General features: G+C 40.3%; 1 protein-coding gene across 9 annotated transcripts in view; it reads left to right on the top strand.

Moving 5' to 3' along the window:
* MACROD2 (MACRO domain containing 2) overlaps window positions 1-23158 on the top strand; it is an 838556-nt gene that overhangs the window by 158145 nt on the left and 657253 nt on the right. For all 9 annotated transcript variants that reach the window (XM_015283424.4, XM_025149218.3, XM_040697783.2 and 6 more), the window contains one exon: window positions 13703-13732. In XM_015283424.4, coding sequence (XP_015138910.3) covers window positions 13703-13732 — 30 coding nt within the window. The remainder of the gene's footprint in view (window positions 1-13702; window positions 13733-23158) is intronic.

Consider the following 23158-nt stretch of genomic DNA (forward strand, 5'->3'; position numbering starts at 1 on the left):
GTATGCCTTATGCTGAAGTTTCTGTAGTTTGCCCTTTCATCTTGCTGTGCAGGATGCTAAGTGCCGTGTTATTTCCTCCCATCAATTTTCTATATTAAAAGAAGTAAGTGAAAACAGCTAAAAAGTTGGCTTGGATTTCACAGGTTTTCTTTTTGGTGAAGAATTACAATTTTTGTTTGCTTTAAGCTAGAATTTCTCTTCTCCACAGTGCTCTTTGTGAAGTATAAGGCTGGCTGATGAGTGAACTCAGCAGAAATAAAATGGTTTGCTTCTGATATTTTTAGACTTTTACGTGCTGGTAGCACCCTTACTTGCTTTATGTTTTCCAGTTTCTTCAGTGGCCACAACATCTTCAAGTTAGTTGCCAAAATACTGCTAGCCCTTTCCTGTAGAGATCAGCTGGCTTCGGAGTATTAGTGAGATATAAATCAGCAGGTTACACGAGATTACTGGAATTAGTCATTTTGGCAGAGGAGATTTCGAGTGGGCATAACAGAGGTCCTTAAAATTATGAAGCAGACAATGAAGGCCTTGTGGTCAAAGAGGGAAAATGGTGCAAAGAAAGTAAGATGTAATGAAAGAATGGATTTTTTTTTTTTGAGCATTTGAAAAGAAACAAAAGGATGATATTATGTGACCTTTTTCTGCTCATCATTGAAATCTCCTTGTGGCAAAAGATAAGAGAAGCACACCATGACAGAATTGTTTTTGGACAAGCGGGTTTTATAATGCTACGAAGTACTTCTTGCTGTGGAAATCAAGTGAAGAAAAACATATATGCTGACTCTCTGTACGTATTTTTGTGTGTCTGACTTCTTTAAGAGCTCTGTTCTCCCATTATATTTTGTCATATAGAACACGGCATTTCAATGTGCATCTTACACTTTGTCTTTCACCCCAGTGAATGACTACTAGAATAATTCAGGTTTAGTGACATGGCAAGATAAGCTTGTGGCTCCTACCTTAGTTTTTTTTTCTCCATAAGCATGGCAGCTCTGCTTCTTTTGAGTTTTTAACTGCTTTCTTTTGGTGGAAAAGACAGAATTAAGTTGTGCTGGGCTGCGCATGTACTGCTTTTCCATTGCTTTGTGTAGCAAACATTTGGCTGAAAGACTGAGTAGGAAATAGAGCTGGAGAGCTGAGCAGATCCTGTGTAATCAAGGCTTTGCAGTGCTGAGGTAATAAACTCTTCCCAGTTTCACACCTTGGAAGTAACCTGCTCTGAGTTTCATTCTTGCCCTGTGGTTTGCCATTTCCACCCCTTCGTGCTGATAGCCGCTATCAAAAGCATTTTAGAGTTTGGCTTTTGCTTTCGGTCATCTCCCCTCCCTCACATGCAGTGTCAAACTGCTGTTGCCCAGTACTGTACTGGCACATACAGCCTTTCTCCTTTGTTCTGGTGTGAGAAGTAAGGGCTTTTTCTTCGTTGTAATTTTCAGTAATTAAACTGATTAGAATTAAACTGGTGGGGAAACTGCATTTGATTACACAGGCAATACAGAGGAGGTAAAACTCATCTAACTAGGTTCCTTTCCAGCCTTTAGGCTTTTAATAGCTAAGTTAATTTCCTAGAGGAGTATGGGCTGATTGAAGGAAAAACTATAATCATTAATTGCAGTAGATTTAATTTGTTTGAAGTATAAAGGGAAGGCTTCCTGAGACTTGGGGGGAGGTAAAGAGCCACGCTCCTGCAAAGTTGCACGTTCCAGGCAGAGCAATATGTTTGCCGCTGCCTATAACAAATTCTGCTAAAACTTTTGGGCCATTTATGGCTTTTATACATTTCAGTAGGAGTGATGTCCTTCCATCGCAGGATTGTTATTCGGGATTCTTATAGATAAATTAACAGGGCCTCTTTACCCGCAAGCCAGGAGCATGAATTTACACTTGTTCTTAGCAGCGTGTTTTGTATTCCAGTCAATCTACCTGATGCTTCAGGGACACAAGCTCTGCTCCAGCTACCCTCTGAACCGTTTCCTCACTAATGTGCTTATAGAATATGAAATTGCTCCAGTTGCTTTCCAAGAGAAAACAGAATTTTGCATATTCAATAAGGGCTTTTTTTAATTGTCATTTAATCTCTTTCTCACTGATGATTAGAGCGTGAGACTGGTGTTCTGGGGCCTGTCTCTATTAATTGCTACTAGAGAAGTCATTTTAAATAGAGCTTAAAAAGATCATTCATCTTTTTCTTTTCTGAGCAGCTATAAAAGCATGCTTTACCTGCCTAACAGAGGCATTTATCTATAGCATGAGATGTCATATCCTTTGACATTACTGGTTACTGTATTTGAGTAAGCAGTGTTTCTACTGTGCCTAATTCTGTCTTTGTTTTCTCAATAGCTTTTCATAAGTACTCAGCTGACTCATAAATTGTGTTAGTAGTATTAGGGTAATGAAAAGAAGTGTTTGCTGTGCACAAATTAGATTGTAGCATCCCCGTTGGTGTGTCTTCGTTGTGGAATGGATCAAATATGAATACATACAAGTCCTGGATGCAAAGGTTTGTATGGATACATGGAGCATCTTCAGATTTTGGGTGTTCCTGTAAGTAGAGAAAGAACAATAACTCATTAAAATGCCAACTGAGAGCTGTTTTTTTAGGAAGTTGTGGTTAGTTGGACTGTATGTGCCACGTGACAGAAAAAAGGACTTAACTTGTTTTAACTAAGTTTACATGTTTTCATCTCTTTTAGCTTTGGAGGAAGATGGGTAAAATCCAGAACACGTAAATGTTTCTTTGATCAACACTCAAAAAATAATCATTAGTGGAGGAAAAAAAAAGTAAATTAATTTTATAATGATTAATTTGTTTTCCTAAATTTATTTTCAGTTTAATTGTCTGTAGAAATTGTAGGGTTCTTCTTTGGCTGGGTTTTCCCTGTCTTAACCTCTTAATTAGTGAGCTGCAGTCCTTTGTATTGGTGCTTTCAATGAGCGTGGTTCCAGCAGTGAGGTGACATGGCATGCAGAGATGGAGCTGTGGTCCAGAGAGCTCAAGTATTGTTCTAACTGGAAGTAGACCTGCAAGGCAAGGCACTCTGTGTCCTGGTAGATAAGGGCTACATTTCTATATCAAAATGTGAACAGTGGAATTGGCAAGAAGGAGGGATGGGAAGAGTTAGCAATGGTGCTCTGGTCTGTATGTGGTGAAGTTACTGGTTTGGTGCTGCTGCCTGTTGATTTCTCTTCCTGCATGACACTGTTAATGTGTGATGATGCAGGCCATCCTTGTGTGCTACGGAGAAAAGAAAGAGTCTTGTCCAGTATAACCTCAGCAAAGTTTTCATCAAGGCCTCAATACCGCTTCTGGTTGAATACAGTCTTACAACAGCAGTGCTAATTAGCTGCAATTTTGGGGGGTAATAGCTTTAATCTCCTTCATCACTAAGAAGTGCCCTAATCATAGCTCTAAGGAGCTCTCTTGGGAGTATAACAAAACTGCCTGGCTCCATTCTTCACCTCCCACATGGCCAACGGTACCCCATAGAAGGGACGGAGCTGGTGCTCTGGCAAACCAGGAGCCGGGCAGTGTTTGCTGGGGAAGTAACAGTGACATCGCTGCAGCCTGCCAATTGCTGAGATGAATGGTGAGTATCTGCAGCTAGGAGAGATCAGAGAACCCCAGCAACCTGACAGGAAAAAAGAATAGTCCCACAGAATCTGAAATGCTGTCATTTCCAGTGATTTCATTTGGGCTCTTGGCTCTGTCATGCCCATGAAAATATCTACAGGCCTTCACATCATTTTGATTATTTGTGATCTGCCTTTCCTGTAAAGTTCCTGAATAGAGTTTTTCATGGAATGTGAAAGTGGTAACAGAAAAAATAATAATTATGGGTTCTTTCCACTGTATTTTTCAAACTTCAGACTATGTTTTTCCATTTTGAGGCATGTCATGAATTGCATGCTTTCGGAGCAGTAAAATGGGGAGGATAACCAATCTCCCTCTGACTCAGCTGACTTACTTTTATCATAACAGGGGCATTTTCTAAAATCTCCGGTATGGTGATGGCTGCACTTTATTCTTCATATTCTTTTATGGTCTTCTCAAGATTTTTTCAGCTGTAACTTTCTGAAACATTCACTTAAAGCATGAATTGTTTATTTCACACCTGTATACAGAACATTTGGTAGAATATTCTTATGGATGCTGGAAGGTGTATGTTCTTTACCTTGCTGTAATGTATTCTGCCTGATCTGACTGAAATACCCAGATATATTAAGTTCTACTTTCCTCCGTAAAGGAATATGTGGCTGTTGTGAGCTAGTTAGCCCTGCAGCAGCCATTTAGGCCAGTGCTGGAAAACAGAATGTATGGGAAAATACTTAACCAGATTCTCTATTTCTTCTGTAGTGTGGCTCACGCTGACCACAGTGGGAGCTGCTTCTAATTTCAGCTATATAAAGAGATGATCGTTAGAGTGGTTACATAACACGTTCACATGCAGAGCATGTTGCATCGGCTCAGCTGGATGTGCCTTAACGTAGTCTTTACTTTGGTGCTTGGCTCACAGGCTCCTCGGTCATACAGGTCTGTGCTAGTTGCTTACAGGAGCTTATAATTCATTGTCAAAATCTTCCTTCCAGGCTGCTCTTGCAAAAGCAGTGCAGTAACACCTTGCCTTCCTCTAACTTTGCGGCAGAATTTACAAGCAAGGTCTTGTCTGCATAGCTGGGAAAAAACATGAGGGCTCCTTTGGTAGGGCATGACGTGTGCTTTTGTTGTTTTGTTTTTTTTTTTTCTTCTTTCTTTCTTTTTTTTTTTTTTTTTTTTATTTAAAACCAATGTTCATGAGTGTTAATATCCTAAGCAAAACCAGTGGTGCTAATTTTGCTCTGAAAGGCACCCTCTGAGGCCATCCCTGCAGCCACAGCCAGCGCTGCCCTTGCCCAGCCCGCCTGTGTGCAGAGAAGTGCCGCCAGCACCTCATGCCGCTGCCTACCCCAAGGACACACAGAGTGCTGCGCTGCCAGGACGGGGCCCCAGGTAGCTTCTGCTCAGCGGCTGGATTTTATCACGAGTTAAGGCTTTTTATTGTTTTGAAACCAGGATGTTGAATCTTAATGTTTCAAGAATGAAGTATGTTAACTTTTATCACCTTTTCATTTCTTTTTCATTACCATAGTATAATTGTTGCTTTATTAAAACTTTTTGCAATCAGAAAGTACAGACATTTTCCTTTTTGAAGTCAAACATTATGCAACTATTTCCTAGTGAAGGAAATTGAAGTGAAATCTTGTGGTTAGGTGCTCCCAGAGTACCCAGTGTAGTACATAAGTGCTCTAAAAAACAAAGAGAGAGAAAGGAAGAAAGGAAGAACAAAAGGAAGAGAGAAAGGACGAAAGGAAGGGAGAAAGGAAAGAAAGAAAAGAAGAGAAAGAAGGAAAAGGAAGAAATAGCTTAGAGGGTGCTGTTGTCGTGTACAGGTAGGCTTTGGGAGGTTCAGGGCAGGTTGTAATTTTAAGAAGACAAAGGCAAAGAAAGCACAAAGAACTTCACTTGCATTTTTTCTGTATTCCAGATAACACGTTCAAGTACCTTTGGGGTACTGAAAAGATGCATGAATTATATAAATTTCACTAATTATTTGGAAATAATTACTACCCAAGCTGCTTTTGTAATTGCGCAGGTAAAACCTAGGCCTACCTCTGAGTCTGTTTTGCGTAGGCTTTTAAATATTGATGACGACGCTACATAAATGGATTAATTATATACTGCAGCACTTTGATTCCCTTTAATGCTACATTTACAAACCACACAAATGGCCCAAATTATGAGATGAAGAATTGGCTGTAGTAGGCTTGAATATTTTTTCCTCATTATTCTGCCTTGAAAAAAGTTCCTTTTCCTTTACATTTCAGCACAGCTATATTTTAAAATACCTTGATCTGACAGCGACTAAAAGCAGTTAAGCAAACCACAATTTGACACACAGAATGGATGAAATCTTAATTCATAGCTTTCCTTTTATCCACAGGGTAGTGCGTGTGACAATTTATCACCCTGTGTTATAGAATGACGTTCTTTCTGCTCTGTGCCTTTCCCATGTTTGCCATGAAGAGGCAGAGGACTGTGACAAACAAACGTGCCTTCAGCAGAGGGGTTCACACGAAGCCTGGCGGTGACCAATCCTGTGCTTGCCAACCAGTTGTAGCCTTTTCCAGTTCCTTCCTATTCAAATTGCAGCTTCTCATCCAACAAATCTGTCTTCATTTCCCTCCCAGAGATGAGATCAGCCTCACAAAACACATTCTTCTAACTGTCCTTCACCAGGCGCCGGTGGGAAACCTTTTGTATCACTTTCATTTGATTTAGGTTTCTGCCTAGCTGAAAATAATGGCAGCTGATTGGTATGAAGGGCACAGATTGCACAGGTATGAAGACATGAGGAGCTGAAGTGCTGTTCTGGCAGGATTTCACCTGAAATTTTTTTTGCTGAGTTGTGTTTGGGACTGGAGTTGTCCTGATGACAACCCCTAAAAGCGAGTTCATCTGTTCTTTGTTTTTCCTTTTAAGTTACACATCTTTTACTCTGGTTGACTTTCCCACCAATAAATGATTGCGGTGCCTGCGATCCTCAGGCTACTGTAAAATTGAAGCTCCTTTTTTTATGTTGGAAGCTCAGCTTCAGTCTGTCTGGAAGTTCACGTGGCAGTGTTGAGGTTGTACTCTTGACCAAGAGCTCTCTCTTATATTTTTCTCAGTATATGTTGAACAATTTCAATTTCTCTTAATTTTCTCTCATGCTGCATTCAGGCAATGAGTGTATTTTACTGTAAAAAATTGTCATATTTGGTTTCTTCTGCATCAAAGTGCACCTGTGTGCTTGTTTCTTTCACACTACACTGCTGCTCCAAATGACTACTGCCTTGCCCATTTTGAGTGCCTACATTGGATTTTCTGGTTGTATTTATATGTGTATATATGTTTTTTTCACTCTTGGTATCACATTTCAGAGATGCTCTGCATGTGACTGATTAAGGTTAATGGGTGCAATGCATAATCTTTAAAAATAGCTTTCTTGCATAATTGCATATTATGTATTGAGTTTGTAATGTATTAGAAGAGGAAAAATACTGAAAAGTTATGACAGTTATTGTTTCCATATAGAATTCAGAATGTTGTGAAGGCAATTTCCTTGACAGACTCCACTCCAGAGCACTTACTAGTATATGATGATGATTATATTTTTGCTTAATCTACCTATGAGATACCCTTTAGAGGCTTGAAATAGAAATAATGACTACTTTATTTTTAAAGATGGCAAAACTTAGCTGAAACAATTTGTTCTTCATAGGGAGTTTGTGAGAGGGGGAAATAGGATAACATAGACTGCATGGCTGCAGTCACAAAAGCATTTTATTAGGTCCAAATACAAAACGTATACTTTTGAATTGAGTAAAGCCTCCCATTAGATTTTATTAATCTTTAAATCTGGGCAAATTCGCAGAATGTGTGTTCAGTATCTGGGGAAAAAAAGTAATACATGGAAATTTCAGTCCCTTTCTGTTGTCTCGTGTGCTCTCACATATGAGTTGTTTCGACGTATTAGGTCTTGCTTTGTGAATTCCTGTCTTCCTAGAAAGAGAGCCTGAAGTTGGTACCTTTTGCCAGTGGTAAACCTACATGGGGAGACCTTCACTTTTATTTGCAGGGGTTTCTGAGTGAGCATATGAGAATTACTACCTGGAAGCTGAAGTCCTTGGGTATGTTTGGAGAATATGACCTGCTTTGGATGACTTGTTTGAAAACAAACCAACCCCCAGACTTCTAAACTAAATACAGAAGTGATTTAGCTTCCACGAGCAGTGTGGGTCAGGGCTGAGCCTTTGGCTGGCACAGGAATCGCTCTGCTCCTGCTGGTGGCTCTGAGGTGCTGGGGTGTAGGGGCTAAGGGGTATGGAGCAGCCAGCTCTCCATCCCTGCTGTCCTGCTGGGGCTGTCTCTGTCAGCATCCTGCTTGCTCATGAGCTGGTGGATTCAGCCCAGCTTGGCGGTTTAGTACTAGTCCAGAAAGGTGAAGGCCCTTCCCAGGAACAGAGGGAAACGACACATTTATAGAATTTTTCTGCATGTTAGAAGATGGTTAAGTAAAGTATTGCTCCGTGTTATCACAGATCTGTTTGTGGTGTACAGCTGTGTGTACTGTACGCCCTCCATGTTGAGTATCTGGGGGCTGTATTTGCAAAATGCTTGTAGGTGTCTGGAGATGCTAATAGGGGTATTTTCTGATGTGCCTGAATGTTTGGAGTCAATCGTATCTCATAGGCTGGTTGGCTTTTCTAATGTCCAGTAGTCTGCTTTGCATCATTAGGCACTTACATAGGTTTGCAAATCTGGCTGGGTCCGTTACTGTAATGTTATTTTACCTCTCCTGATTGTGGTGGCATCTCACGCAAGAAAGTATTCAGAGTAAAGTTAATTATAACGGCGATCATACTGCATTATATAGTATGTTGCTTCATTTTATTTACTATCCATACTTCAAAATTACTCCGTGAACTTTAAGCCTGAAGCTTTTTGCTTTAAGGTATCAAAACACATCTTGTGTAAGAATGGTTGAATGTACAGGCTGCAGTTGTTAGCTCACTTTTCTTTGTTCTCTCTGCTTTCTGGAGGAAAGATCAAACGAAATGCAGTGGCAGGTAAGGATGTCTCAGAAAACATGTAGAAGAAATGTAGCTTCCTGTTACATAAATTACTTGTACTCTGCTCACCAGCTGCCTGTTATGATGTTTTATTGATGAATAAAAATGGTGTCTGAGGCAATAGAGTGCCTTGCATCTTACAACACTGCCAGTTATAAAGATGTCTTCTTGAATAAATTTCCCAATTAGAAAGTATTGACAAAAATATTTAATCTTTTTTACATCAAAGTAAGCTCAAACATCTGCTGCCAAAGTCAGACAATATCAAGTAATCTTTTAAAAGTATATTTTTATTATACTGACAGATGCATGGCTGCATGACATAGATGTCAATTTAAGTTACTAGTGCCATTAATACTTGACAAAGACACGCTCCCCGAAGAATTTACGTTTTTAAAACGTTGTCAGATGAGTATATGCCAACAAAAAGTAACCAGAGTTAGTCAGCTGTGTTGTTAACAAAGCTAAAAGCATGTTATCTCCAGAGACATCACAAAAATTGGTATTCGCATCATTTCTATTTTCTAACTTCAACAGAATTGACAGCAGGAAAAAAAGGCATTTTTGTGACTGCAAATGTCGGTTTAAGCAACCTGTACTTTTTCACTTCTCATATCTTCTGGCTTACAGCACAGAAAGATTTTCACTTTCATTTGAGGTGAACCTCTTCAGCATTCATTTGCGTTCCACAACATTTCAAATAATCCTTCTTGGCAAGGGCTGTGCTGTAAAGAGAGCACTGAGGAAATGTGAAGACTTGTGCCAGAGTTTCTGCTCCGCTTATTCAGTTGATAAAGTGTTGGAAAGCTCTGTGACTTAACTCATTCAGAAAGCTCAGATCTAAAACATTCATGTCCAGTTCTTATTTGTAAATTATGCTGGATTACTCGTTATTTAAATTCGTACATTTTAGTAACCACATATTTCAATATGAATATTTCATAGTGAGAAACGAGGCTTAAAGTTCTTTTCTCCTTTTTCTTCTTCTTCTTTTTTTCTTTTTTTCTCCCTTGCTGCAGAAGTATTTTGGAAAAAACATTGGTTTTTGGAGCAAGAGTGGAGTGTTCTGCATAGAACTGCCCAGTGCTCGTGGAGCTCATTTAGTATCCCTATCCTGATGCTGTTCTTGTATATTTAAAAGAATAAAAGCCAAAACCACTGAGGTGCTGAGTCATTAGAAATACCAAACTCCTGGTTGAGTCCGGGGTCATAAACACCTCATTAAGGGCTAAATTGGTATCCTGAATGAATAGAGACAGTGTTTTCTCTTATGTGGATTTTTTGGAGTAGACTTTCTTAGAGAGGAGCCTGAACTTTTTTAGAAACAATCCTTGCTGCTAATGGTTCTAGTGTCTGTAATAATAAGAAATCTAGACCTCAGGGCTGGAGGCCACATTGCTACTCCTGGACTTGCTTTTGTTTGCCATACAGAGGCAGACAGAGGGTGTAATCAGTCTCTCAGAATGTAGAGTCCAAGACTCTTTTAAGGGGGGATGCTCAACATCTCATCCTGAAGCTGCTCTTCAAATATGCACCCTGGAAATTGATCAACAAATGTTGCTGTTTTATTTTAATTGAACTCTATTTTAGCTGATGCTGCCTCTTGCAGGCCAGCACTAAGGGGGATGTTTTGAATGGGGTTTATCAACATGTGTTATGTTGCAGTCCGGCAGGGGACTGACTACTCTTAATATAAGTGAGCACATACTAAAATCACATTTTTAGATATGTATTGTGATGGATTTTCAGAATTGATACCCAGCGATCTATTGTAGTTTGTAATGAGGTGGTTTTAGATAGGTTGGTCAGGTCAGCTTGAAAGGATACCGTTAGGAATGAAAGGAGGTGCAGGAAGTCCTTAGCATGCATTTCTTTCTAGTACCTCTTAGGCTCACTTTTCTTTATTGTTCTCTGTCTCAGAAATGGTAACAATTCTCCTCCCCCACTCTGCTAAATCTTGTGTGATTTGGGAACCCTATTCATCTCTGGAATAGAGAGATAGGAGCAGAAGATTAGTCAAGATGGATTTGCGAGATATCCACAAATATTGTCCTGTGTGCTACTTAAGGCTGGGCATGCCCTGAGTTGGGTGGGAGAGTTGTGCATGCACAGTGTAAGGCTGCAACCTGGGAGGCAGTTTAGACCGCATCAGCTTTGGAGGCTGAAAGCTTCAAGAGTCCCACTGCTGGTTGCTCATACGTACCTACTTCTACAACAGGAGCCCCGTTCCAGGTGTTTTGCAAGACTTGTCATTTGGGAGCACTGCTGAATGAAATGCAGCTGTGGATTAGCGTAAGGGAAGGAGAAATCATACTGCTCCAATGTAATGTGATGTGGCTATAGCTCTGGAGCTGCGCACTCTGAGTCCGGGTGAAAATCCCCAGTTCTGGCTGTGGGCAAGGTGTTCTTACAGTGTTAAGCAACCAGGTATTTCTTTAATGGTAACACTTTCCCAAGTGTTCCCAAGTTGGATGGATACTAGGAAAGACTTCTCCAGAAGAGTGGTGAGGCACTGGCACGGGCTGCCTGGGGAGGTGGTTCATTTGCCGTCCCTGGTGTTGTTTAACAACAGTGGGGATGCGGTACTCAGGGACATGGATTAGTGGGCGATATCGATGGTACATGGATGGTTGGACTGGATGATTTAGAGGTCTTTTCAAACCTTAATGATTCTATGATTCTGTGAAAAATGGAGTGGAATGTTTTATTGAAGCTGCAACAGGTGCACTGGAGCCAAAAATCGGTTAGAAGTGTTTTTGCTGTTTCTACAGAGAAGAGTGTGATGCTGACTTAGATGTTATTAGCGAGTTTTATTGGAAATGTACTGGAAAGGTAAACATTGTCAGAAAAAAATGCACGAGAAAAGCATAATTCTCAGAGAAGCCAGCAGATAAGAGTTTTGCAGTGAGGATCCTGGCTGGGTTTCGGAAGAATCGTTTTTACCAATGGTAATTTCTGTGACAGTGAGGTACAGCAGATCTTAGCTATGTCTCTCAGGTCTTTCAGAGATAATGATTGAAATCCTAGAATTTGACTCCATTCAGGAACTAGAATGGTGATTGCAGGTGCATTCTACACTGCCAAAAAGAATAATGTTGAATGGCAGACTTATGGCAGAAGATAACATTCTGTCGCTCTTATTTTATTCTGATACGAAGTATACTGATTTTTATCTCAGATATACTCGTTTGACTGCAGGGAAGGTGATATTACCTGTTACAGGAGTACTTCGGAAGCTGCTGTAAAAATATGCGGCTGTTTGCAGTTTGTGTCTGTCCTTAATACTGAATTTCAACGAGGACAAGAGCAGGTAAATACAGAGAGATTTAAGTTCAGTATCTCTCTGTGATATTTGTGGGTGACACCAAGCTGAGTGGTGCAGTTGATATGATAGAAGGGAGGGATGCCATCCAGAGTGACCTGGACAGGCTTGAGAAGTGGGCCCAGGTGAGCCTTGTGAAGCTCAGCAAGACCACATGCAAGGTGCTGCACATGAGCTGGGGCAATCCCAGATCAGTACTGACTGGGGGATGAATGAATTGAGAGCAGCCCTGCAAAGAAAGAGTTGAGGGTATGAATGGGAGAAAAATGGGATATGAGCTTACACTGTAAGCTTAAAACCCATCAAGACAGTTGTGTCCTGTGCTCTATCAAGAGAAAGATGGTTGAGAATGGTGATTGTCCACCTCTACTTCACCCTTTTGAGACTGGGGCACTGGGCAACCTGGTCTAGTGGAAGGTGTCCCTGCCAACGGGGCATTAACGTTCTGGAGCTATTACAACAGTTTGTGTTTGACAAAAAGGAGGATCCTATCTCCAAACTGTTGCCACCATCGTCTGTTTCCTAGTTGCAGAGTTCTGCCTCTGGTGTATCTTTCTCTGAGCCAGTTCACCTCAATAATGTGTTGAAAAACAGTATCAAAAAAAATAGCGGCTTGTTTTCACCTCATTTACTGAGTTGAATCTTAAGGAAGAATTCCAATAGCCAGAAGGAAGGATATCCCTTTCCAGGGATGAAAGATACAAGGAGAAGGGAGGGAGAGATCTTCCCATTTTATCAGCACAAGCTGAGGTGTGAGGGAAAGCTGGTTGCAAATAGGTGAACTGAAAGTGCAAATAGTTGAATTTAAGTCAAAGATGTATGTAGAGTTTTGGAAAAATAAATGAGGAAAACTATGTTTATTTTCAGTTTTCTGTGAAAGCCTCAAGAAAGCCACGGAAAAATGTAATGTCGGGAAATTTGCTGTTTAAAGCCTTCTAGTTAAGAAGCTGGATTATACTGTTTTTCAGTTTTATGATATGGCAGGGGTCAGTTTCCCAACCATCTGAAGGGTGAATGCTTTACCTAAGTCTTCCTTCTGTTTTTGCCTTTGTAGTGATAAGAAAGTGTTTGGTGTGGCTCCAGTTTTGCTAACTTCATTTGCAGGAACACCGTGCATCACTATGCTCTGAAAAACACCTTCCATAAGTGATTTATCCATTCCTGACGTAGATAGGTGGATGGTTATAGTACAGAAACAATTAAGCATACTGAGAGAAATCCCAGCTTAGTTGCATACTGTAGGAGAGCACACTTTGATTTCAGTGGAGCCAGGGCTTCTCATAGCTGTCCACAAAAGCCCCATGTCTTAGAAGACATGGAGAGCTAATGAAAAGTTGCATCAAAGTCTCTCTAAAGAGAGACCAAAGTTTCTCTAAAATGAAAGACTGTTATACTTCATTTGGTAATCAAAAATAAATGTGGTTTATAGAATTATAAATTCAAGATTGTAATTTCATAAGCTATTCAGCACATTAAACTTTAATAATTTAGTTCTGTTTTATTTATTAGCTTACATACTCAAAGATATTGCAAAATTGTGTAAAAGTAAAGATTATGATTACAAATTACATAGATTGCATTTGTAGTAAATGAGTTCGGGTAAGTGGAGACTGGTGAAATTATTGAAATAAAATCAATGGCAAATGTTTTGTGAAACATCTTCTGCTTTGGTTCCAAATATATTTAGGAAGCTCTCAACTAACAATTCTCCTTTTGTTCTTCTTGCAGCTAATTCCAGCCTTCTTGGAGGTGGAGGAGGTAAGTCTTCCTACCCCTGCTACCCCTGTAGTATACTATTTATTCTGACCGTGGAATATATGCTGAGGAAATGTAGTGTTCTGTTGCTTATAAAACAGTATGTCTCACGCGGGAAAGTAAAATTATTAAATGGGAAACTCCAATAAAGTCAGTAACATTTGATACCATCAAGACCCAGGGTTTGTGACTATTGCTGAATTCATTTTCCTCTCTGGATTTGAGTAGGGGTGACCTGTGCGTGGGCCTGACCGAAATATTAAGGAACCAAACTGTGTTACTCTATATTGTGGTTAAGTAATTAGATTTTTTTTTATTATTATTTTGGTTACTTCAGGGGAATTTTGAAGGGATCTGAATGGTTTAAAAACAGTTACAAAATAAAACAAGGTAAAATGTCATGTTAGTCAGGTAACGTGGTTTTATCTTTGCGCTTCTTTTTCACTTGTTTCCTTACCCCGTTCCTGCTTGTAAGAGGTATGAAATGGATTTCAATACAGATCTTCTGTGCACGATGCTACCAACATATCTGCTAGTAAGACAGAGGCGCAAGTGCGTACAGTGAGCACTGTTTCTAAATACATTTCCTTTTTGAACATCAGTGCTATTTTGCTTTTTGCAGTACTGCAGGAGCTAACATGAGTGTTACAATTCAGGAAAAAAACATGCAGTGCTTGATTTCAGTTTTCTGTTACTTACTCTGCCTCCCAGAGGGAAGTAAAAGAGCTCAGTTCTGGAAATTTCACAATGTAGGAGCAGTGCAGGCAGCTACTAATCTTTCTTCCTGGCTGGAGTTAAAAGGACTGGATGATCAGAGCTTACATATGCAAGGGTAAAGGAAAGGGCTCTGCAAAAAAAAAGACAGAAAATTGCTGTTGCTTGTGAGGCTTTTGTTTTAACAACCTTAACTGAATAAGCAGCCCTTATTTGTGAATCATGAGCAGGGAATTGTCACATGAAAAGGTGCTTGACAACTGCACCGAGACATCTAAATAAAATGGTCCATGTTTCTCAGCTGTGTATCTGGATGTTAAATGTATGGAAGCCTTACCTGATAATCCCGTTGGATTAACGTGTTTCTTTTGATTTGAGTTAGTTGCTTGCAGTATACCGTTTTTTTTCTTTGTTTAAAAGATAATCCTTTAAAAGGTAATCCTTCGCTAGCGAGTCGTGTTCCCATGGAGCGATCAGCGTACCTTCTCTCTACTGCTTACTCCCAGCTGGTAATGTGAAAAAAAAATCAATGCAAATGTTCAAATTCCAATCAGGTTCCCAGAGCACTGCAGCTCCTAACAGGATTTGGCTACTGACTTTCAGTGGTATTTATTCAGCTTGTACTTCAAAAGTTGATATCCTTTCAGCATGGCGCTTGGTAGCGTGGCCCTCTCTTTATGGCAGAGGGGATTTTTCCTGTCTTTTAGGGATATTTTTTCTGCCTTCCCCACCACTGCTCTGAGCCGGACTGCCACACAGCTGAGGAGCTGATTTTGTCACTGTGTCTGACCTGTGTTTCATGTCTTAGCCGTGGAAAGTGAAGGATGTTTGCTCAAAGAAGATGAATCACTTACGAATCTGAAGTAATTTTACTGAGGGAACATGCCAGCAAGCAGCACCCCACAGATGTCCTGTGTCTGGGCACCCACACGCAGTACTATGCTGGTCTCTGCCACTGAGCGTGCCGGGGCCAGGCAGGGATTTGTGCAGCTCTGTGCTTCTCCATGATGTCCTGTGTGGACAATCAAACAAGGGGAAGTCACTCTGGTTGCAGCAGTGAGCAGTCGTGTTGCTTCTTGGCCACAGGTGTAGCTCAGTTCACCTGCAGATTAAGCATGTGCTCAACTGCACAGCTCTCCTGCATGTTTTTTCCCTCCACCAACCAAAATAAAGGCTGAAAATCTCTGATTCCTGTTTATCTATTGGCAATTGAAGAACTTTTTAATGACTGATTCTTGTATTGGAGGTAAAAAAAAAAACAACAAAGAGCTGCAGGAGATGGGCACAGGCCTCTGCCCCGTTCCCTCCTTGGCACCTCTCCTCAGGGTGGCGGAGCTGCCTGCTGAGGTGATGGTGGCAGTGAGCAGCTGAGGTCAGTGTGCTGCTGCTCCTTTCTTCCCATTCTCCCTATTTCCCTCATGCCCTGACGTTGCTTTTTGGCTTTTGCCACTTTTCTGAAGTAAGCTTTCACAGCATTGCCAGAAACACCTCTGGTGGGACAAATTTTGGCACAAGGTGCGGTCTGTCAGGGAGCTGCAGCCGGCCAGCATCCAGCAGCCCTGACCTCCCACAGAGGAGGTCTCCCCACAGCCATGTCGCTTCCAAACACTTGCAAACAGCATCCAGTGCAATCCCAGATCCTGTCATCTCCGGTGGAGGATAACCCCACATCCTGTTGATTGCTGATGGAGGTAAAATGCCCAAATTGATTGCTTTATGGCTTAGAGTTCGATTGCTTACTGTTGCATTCCAGAGGGGCCGTGAGCTACTCTGGGGTAGGGCAGCTACCTTCCACTGTAGAGTGGGCTCGTTTAGGTTTACTAAATCTCCTCAGGCAAAAAGCCTGAGAATTTTGCTTAAAAATTACACCTGAATCTGGGCAGCGGCCACGGACTGTTTGCAGCCTGCCCTTGAGGTGGCATGGCAGCTGTACTCCTTGAGACCCAAGAAATATAGCCACAGTCTTCAGGCTGGTGCTTGCTGAGGGGAGCAGAGTACAATGACCCACAGCCATCGGAGGCAGGTGAAACCCAGGCCCGTGCTGCTGGAACCTCTTGGGCAATGAACCTGCTCTGCTGGCAGTGTGAGCTCCTATGCAGAAATGATCCTTTCCTTCAGCTGAGAGCATTTGGTTTTAAAATCCCAGGTATGATTTTTTTTCCCCTTTTCCACAAGTAAGTGGTAGCAGTAGTTGGCATGCAATATTGCTGGTGAATTATTAAAACTTTATTATATATGTAAACACCAACATCTTCTTTTGATTGAGAGTACTGAATATTTATGATAGTGCATAAATACCAGTATAGTTTCTCTATTAATTGGATTCAGTTCTCTTCAGTAACGCTGGTTAATTAAATCTTTCTGTCACTGCTGGGGATGTGAATACGTATCTTAGTTTTACAGAAAAGGAAAACCAGAAATTTCAGCTTGCTCAAATTGAGGCAAAAGTATTTCTGATTTTGAGATGCTTTTAAGCTGTTCTGTGTTTGAAATCTTACCAGAATCAAACACAAAATAGTTGGAAATCATTGTTTGTAAGCACTGATCTAACGCAAATTACTCAATGCTTGTGGTTAAAACAGCTTCTGGAGATCTCTTGAGGAAACCAATGGGCACCATTGTTGGTAAACATGTCACGCTTGTAAGTCCTGGTTGCTTTGGGTGGCTGCTCATCATCATTCCCATGTCACCTTGGAGCCACATCAGGGCATCAGTGTGCTTTGATTTCACAGAGCCGAAATAATGATTTGTTCTTGCATTTCAAATTTGAATGATGTCTTTTCATTTTTATGGCTATTTGGAATGAATAGATAAAAGTACAAAAGATACCAGAAACAATTTTTCACAGAACTGTTTAATCATAAAATCGAGAAACTCACAATAGAGTTTTAGAAGAATCTTTAGTTAAATGTAGATGTCGAAGGCTTCTTTCTGCTTTTCAAATAACTCTGAAGTCTCCCAGATTTTATTATGAGTTTGGGGAGAAGTCTTTTTCCTTTTTCTTTCTTTACTGTTTTAAATAATTGATTTTTAATTAGGAGGCATATTTCAGTGTCAGGACTAGATTTATCACACATTCAGCATCTCACTGTTCCTATTAACTTGCACAGAGCACTGTGACTTATTTGTACATCATGTATTATTTGTCCCATTATGCTGAACAGTGCAAAGGTGAAAATTATTAAGAAAGTTACTTAAATTGGGAGGCAAAATGTTGAATACTTTGAGAGATGGGTACCCTTTTAAAAAAGGTGTTCAGAAGTTCTGGCTGTTCAGAAATTGAGACACTCTACTTTGCAAGGCAGTTATTACTCTACTTGCAGGTCTGGGGCTTTGGGAAGGAATGGAAGTATGTGATCTCATGCACTGTGTTAGACCAAAGTGAGCAAGAGCTGAATTTCCCCTTCCCCTGATTGTTTTGGATTGTCTGGGGTTTGGAGTTTTGTGCCCCTTTTCCAATTACCTCATTTTCAGTTATTTTCCTTGGGGTTCATTTTTCCTTTATTTCATTTGCTGACTGTAATCAAGTTCTTGATGCATGCTAATTTCTGGATTGGCTTGCTTTCCTTGAGCTTAAATTGAGGGTATATATAAAACAGCAAGCTAGGGAATTTTTTTCCTTGTAAGATTTTGGTGCCTATGTTAGAGCTGGGGAAGGAAGCATCCCAGTTTAATTTGTCCTATGATAAATACAATTTTTGTCAGCTATTTGTACTTCAGAATGGTAATTCGGACTTTAAAAACTGAGATGAGACAGGTTATATTCACAGTCTTTTGGAAGCATTGTTTGGACCCAGTTTAAGCTGGTTGCCCCAAAAGATCTGTCTCTTTTTCTGTTTGTCTCTGTTTTGGGGCCGGTGTAAGTTTTTGTGGGCTTTTTACTAGCATGGAAAAAATTAGTTCCAATGTCGTCATAAGCGTGTTAGCATATCTTAAATGTAGACCAGACCTACCTCTCCAGGATTCCAAGAAGTTTGGAGGCAAATCATTTTAAGCAACTGTTATGGCTTGGGGAACTTATGTTCAAGAACTTGGTTTGAAACTGGAATTCCCTGCACAGGATCAGTTAGGCTCCACTTTGAATTTGCTTCCTCTGTTTGTCTTTACCTCTGCATTAGATTAGGAAAGTGGCAGAAAAAAATCTGTTTTCTCCTGCTGGAAAGAAATAACCACAGCCTGACTTCTACTATGGAAAATGGGTTTATCAGAAGGAAAATGAGCTATTCTATGTCCTTTTACTGAACCTGAGCACAAAATCACATGAAGGAGGAGATGGACTTTGTGCAAGGCTCTGTGTGCTGCTTCAAAATGCAAGCAGCTGCTGCAGGAATTTAATTACGTGTTCTTCATCATCTGAATAGAGATTGAACAAAAAGGGAAGAGTGATATAGACCCAATTTTTCAATTTTATTTTTTTCCCCCAGCAAGCTGGTATCTAGGCAGATGGCTGTCACTACTTTTAGGGCTCACTTGGGTCCCTGGGTTGTACCATTTGGGACCAAACTGGTGATGGAGCATTCATCTTCAAACATGGGAATTGCAGGTGTTTAGCAAAACCAGATCGGCTCTTGCTACTGCTGTGCAGAGAGGGGATAACCACTGCTGCAAAGGGGAATGCTACGAAGGCACCCTGTCTGTTTGCCAGTTGACTGCTGGCTGAAGAGTTCAAAAAGCCAATGACAGCTAATGATAAATACCATTTTTTAACATCTCTCTTGGACAGGGATGAAGTCTTCATTCTCACAGCTATGACTTAGGGACACTGCTACTAATTTCAGCCATCTTCTGATAGCTAAATCTCTGGAGAAAAAGAAAAAGGTTTTTTACCATTTCAATACTGTTATTGCCTGTAATTTGACATCAAGTTATGTAGCAAATGAATATTCATTTGCTTGAGAAGCGAAAGTTGTCCGAGGGAAAATGGGAGGCAGGGATGAGACAACTTGCAGAGCTCCCCATAGTCATATAGAAGGAGAATACTTTAAATAGACTAGTTCTGTGCTGGCCCATTCAATAACAGTGAAAAGACAAGCCTGTTCCATCCTGATCTAGGATGAGGTGCTCTCTGTTTTGAATTTCACAGGGTTTGGGCTTGATATTTACATAATTCAAATGCAAGTAAAGCAAAGGTTTAAATCCAAAATTCATATTTGTACACGACGTGCGCATAATGTGAGTGTACCCCTTGAGAGGAAGAGAGTTTGAGAAAGGAGCCCTGACAGGATTCTTTCATCAAGGAAATAAGCATTATTATTTTGTAATTTTTTATGTCAGTCTGTTGGCATTTTCTTGTATCTCGTCAAATACATTTGTCAGATTGGGGTGTGCTTGCAACAAATGGCTTCATGGAACGAATGTGCTTCGTTTTGAATTCCTGCTTGCTTCAAAAGCTTTCAGTTGCTTTGTACGCTGTGTTGTCATATCTTAGGTATGTGGATAATAGTTGCAAAGGTACAAAGATGTTTTCTAGGGAATAATGACCAAGTAGAAGGACTAATAATAATTCAAGGCAAATGGCCATTTGCCTTTGTTGCTAATTAATCCTCTTCTGCTAGAAGATTGCTCCTGCAATTCTGTGGCGTTGCTGTAGTGTTTTGTCTCTCTTTACTATTTGCATGCAGTTCTTTTTCATCTCTGTAAATAGGGTGGGTATGAGAGGATTGTGTCCACAAGTTCCCCCGCTGCCACAGTCCATCAGCCAATTAAAACGTTTATATTGATGCATTTATGTATGTCTGTACAGTTGCGATGTGACTTACGTTGTTATTGTAGCTCAGGTTAGAGCGTAGCTCCTTCAAGGTCTTTGGTTCACTCCCATATCTTGTTATTTATGAGCTTTTTGTTGGATCAGATCAAAGCAAATAGATTTCTCTGTAATTTTACCTCTTTTATAGAATTTGCTCATTGTGTAAGCTAGGCCTTTGGTTACAGGTCAGTTACTCTTGAAACACTTTCATCTGTGTGCATAAGCATGTTTTTTGCTCTCAGTTATTGCAGTGGGTACTTACATACGAGTTTTAGTTCACCTTTAATTAAAATTAGTGACTTGTCATTCTCTACCGCACCGAGAGATACAGTAATGATAACTATATAAATCAATGAACATAGTTTATTTCAGAAGACTTTTAACGCACACTGCTGTGATTGTATTTAAAATGTGTGCTCTAATTTCAAACGTACTCTTTTTGTTGTCACTTAAACATGATATCTATTTTGCTCCTTGGCTGAATAGGGCGCTAATTTCCTTTCTCCAGTCATTTTATAGATGGTTATAGTTATGGGTAATAGTTGTAAGCAGGAAGTCTTTTGGATTGATGATAAGTATTTCTTAGTTGCGTGTTGCCTAATTGTATCCTGTAAATTACACTTTCCCAGTAGTTATTTTAAAAGAAAAATTATGTTTTGCTGTTTACAGGAACTGACACAGGTATATGATCAAGTGTTAAGTCTCAGGCACGTTCTTGTAGCTCCGCATAAATAACTTTCCTTTCTTTAGTTATGCCTTCTTAAAAAAGTCATTTTGGGTGAGTTTACTGTTCTGGTCAGTGGGAGAAGAACATGATTATGTGTTTTCTATCAGGAAAATAATTTGAACTGTAGTCTGTCCAGATCGTGGTTACATTTGTCCTCAGCCTTCAGTACTGCTGCTGCGTTGCCTTGGTCAGGCACTGGGAGATAATGCTTCATTATTCACCCATCACTTACTGAGTGCTGCATCCGCAACACTCAGCTCTGGATCTCCCGTAGCCTGTCATGTTGGCCTCCCTTCTTTTCTTTTCTGTGGAGCAAATTGCACTGCTGTCTACCTGCAATGGAAGAATGAGCATACACAGTTTCATAATGTATGTTTTGCTTATGACTTTCAAATATACATACTTGTATGTATACGTGGCTATATATATTTGTGACCAAATCCACTCATCTTTTCAGAGACTGAGGCTCAGTGTGTGTGCACAAGCATGTGTAGAAATGAATAAAAAAACTATGGCATTAATTTTGTTAGGCCGGGAAGAAGCCTTTAGTTCCTGGTCACTGAAAGTTTAAGGTACTCTTGATAAAAATCCAAGCCGAAAAGGCAGGCAGTTACGTAAGGAACATATTTCTTTATTTTTTCCATTTGTTTCATACTATAGGACAGGGCTGCAAATCAGGATGGGAGATCACAAAGCTCCACAGATATCACATGATGTATAAGGCAACTCACAGTATGTTTGTCACGTGGATTGTATGTATGCTCCAAGAGTGTTGAACACTTGCTTCTATGCAGACAAATGCATATGTCATACAGATTTGTCGTCTATGCAGAAAACAATTGTTTTTAAATGTAATAAGGTGCACTCAGATATCTTAGGAGATCCTTCTGTTGAGACTCTCCCCCCTTGTAGCTGAAGGTGAAGAGCACAGCTCCCAGGATGAGAATGGAGAAAATGGGAGTGCAGGAGCTGACACACATGGGTAGCTCTGTGTCACAGTAAAAATGCAGTGAGTCAAACATTTGAGTAATTCTGTGTGCCAGTCTACAGAAGACAGTTTATAAACTTAAGCATTTGGTTGGTTTCCTTAAAGAAGAATCTGTAAATTGGGATGTTTGTCAAGGATGCTCTGTTTCATGGCTAACAGTCTCGATAGCATCCCTTTTGCTGAAGTAAGAATGAAGTGAGCGCTGCAGTGAAGCCAGGTTTTGTTAGGCTCACATGGGGGTTGGAGGGGCTTTAAATCTGTCTTTCAGATTTAATATCTAAGAGCTATTGTCCCCGTCCTGTGATAGAAGGGCTGTTTTATTGAATAGGAAGAAAACACAAACTGCAATTTAAATCATTAAAAATAACATTTATTTATTTTCATGGCTGATATTAAAACAAATAGAACAAAGAAAATGAAGGAGTGAGGGAAGCACTTGACTGGTGGGCATACAGGCCCTTGAGAATATCAGACACTTGCTGAAACTTTTGCTCTGGGACAGGGCAGCAGCCTAAGTATAAAATAGAGATCTTCAGAGTTCCTTGAAAGTATCTCCATGTGCGAAGCTACATCTAACTGATCTAAATAATGCAGATGTGAGCAACAAGGCATGGAAAAGTTGCAACAGCCGTTTATTGATCCTGGCTGGTTATTCTTTTCACAACGTGTGCTTGCCCAGTAAAATGAGAATATGGGCATTACATAACACTAGTTATGTAGCCCAATGTGCCCACTGGTGTACTTGGGCTCAGAGGAGATGGACTCTGGGAACTGGAAATCGTTGTCGACTTAACAGCTCGGCTTTCGTAAGTGAAAAAATCTGCATTAATTTATTTTTTCTTGCTTCTAGTGAAAGCAGTTAATTATTGTATTTTCAAGTTAATCTTGACTAAAACCCCAGACTAAACCAGAGGCAAGCAAAAATGAACTGTCAAAATGACAGAAATTATAAAGTTTACAACTTTCTTCTTGCCATGTAGGAGGAAGGATTATGAAATCAGTGTCTCACTCACATTTTAGTTAAAAGTTCCTGCTCTTTCCAGAGAGTTTCTCTTTTCATTTATGAGCTGCCCTGTGCTGATCGTGTTTTTCCAAAGTTTCTTTGTTCTGTGCAAAACACAGATAAAAACGTGCAGCTTTTCAAAAGCCAGGAAAATCTCCAGCAGAGCATCTGGCAAGATGGGCTGAGTTTTGGAAGGATTTGTCCCTCATATTTGTGCCTGTGCCTGTCCATGCAGCTCTCTTGTATCCAGT

This window comes from Gallus gallus, chromosome 3, assembly GCF_016699485.2.
Source record: "Gallus gallus isolate bGalGal1 chromosome 3, bGalGal1.mat.broiler.GRCg7b, whole genome shotgun sequence".
NCBI lineage: Eukaryota > Metazoa > Chordata > Aves > Galliformes > Phasianidae > Gallus > Gallus gallus.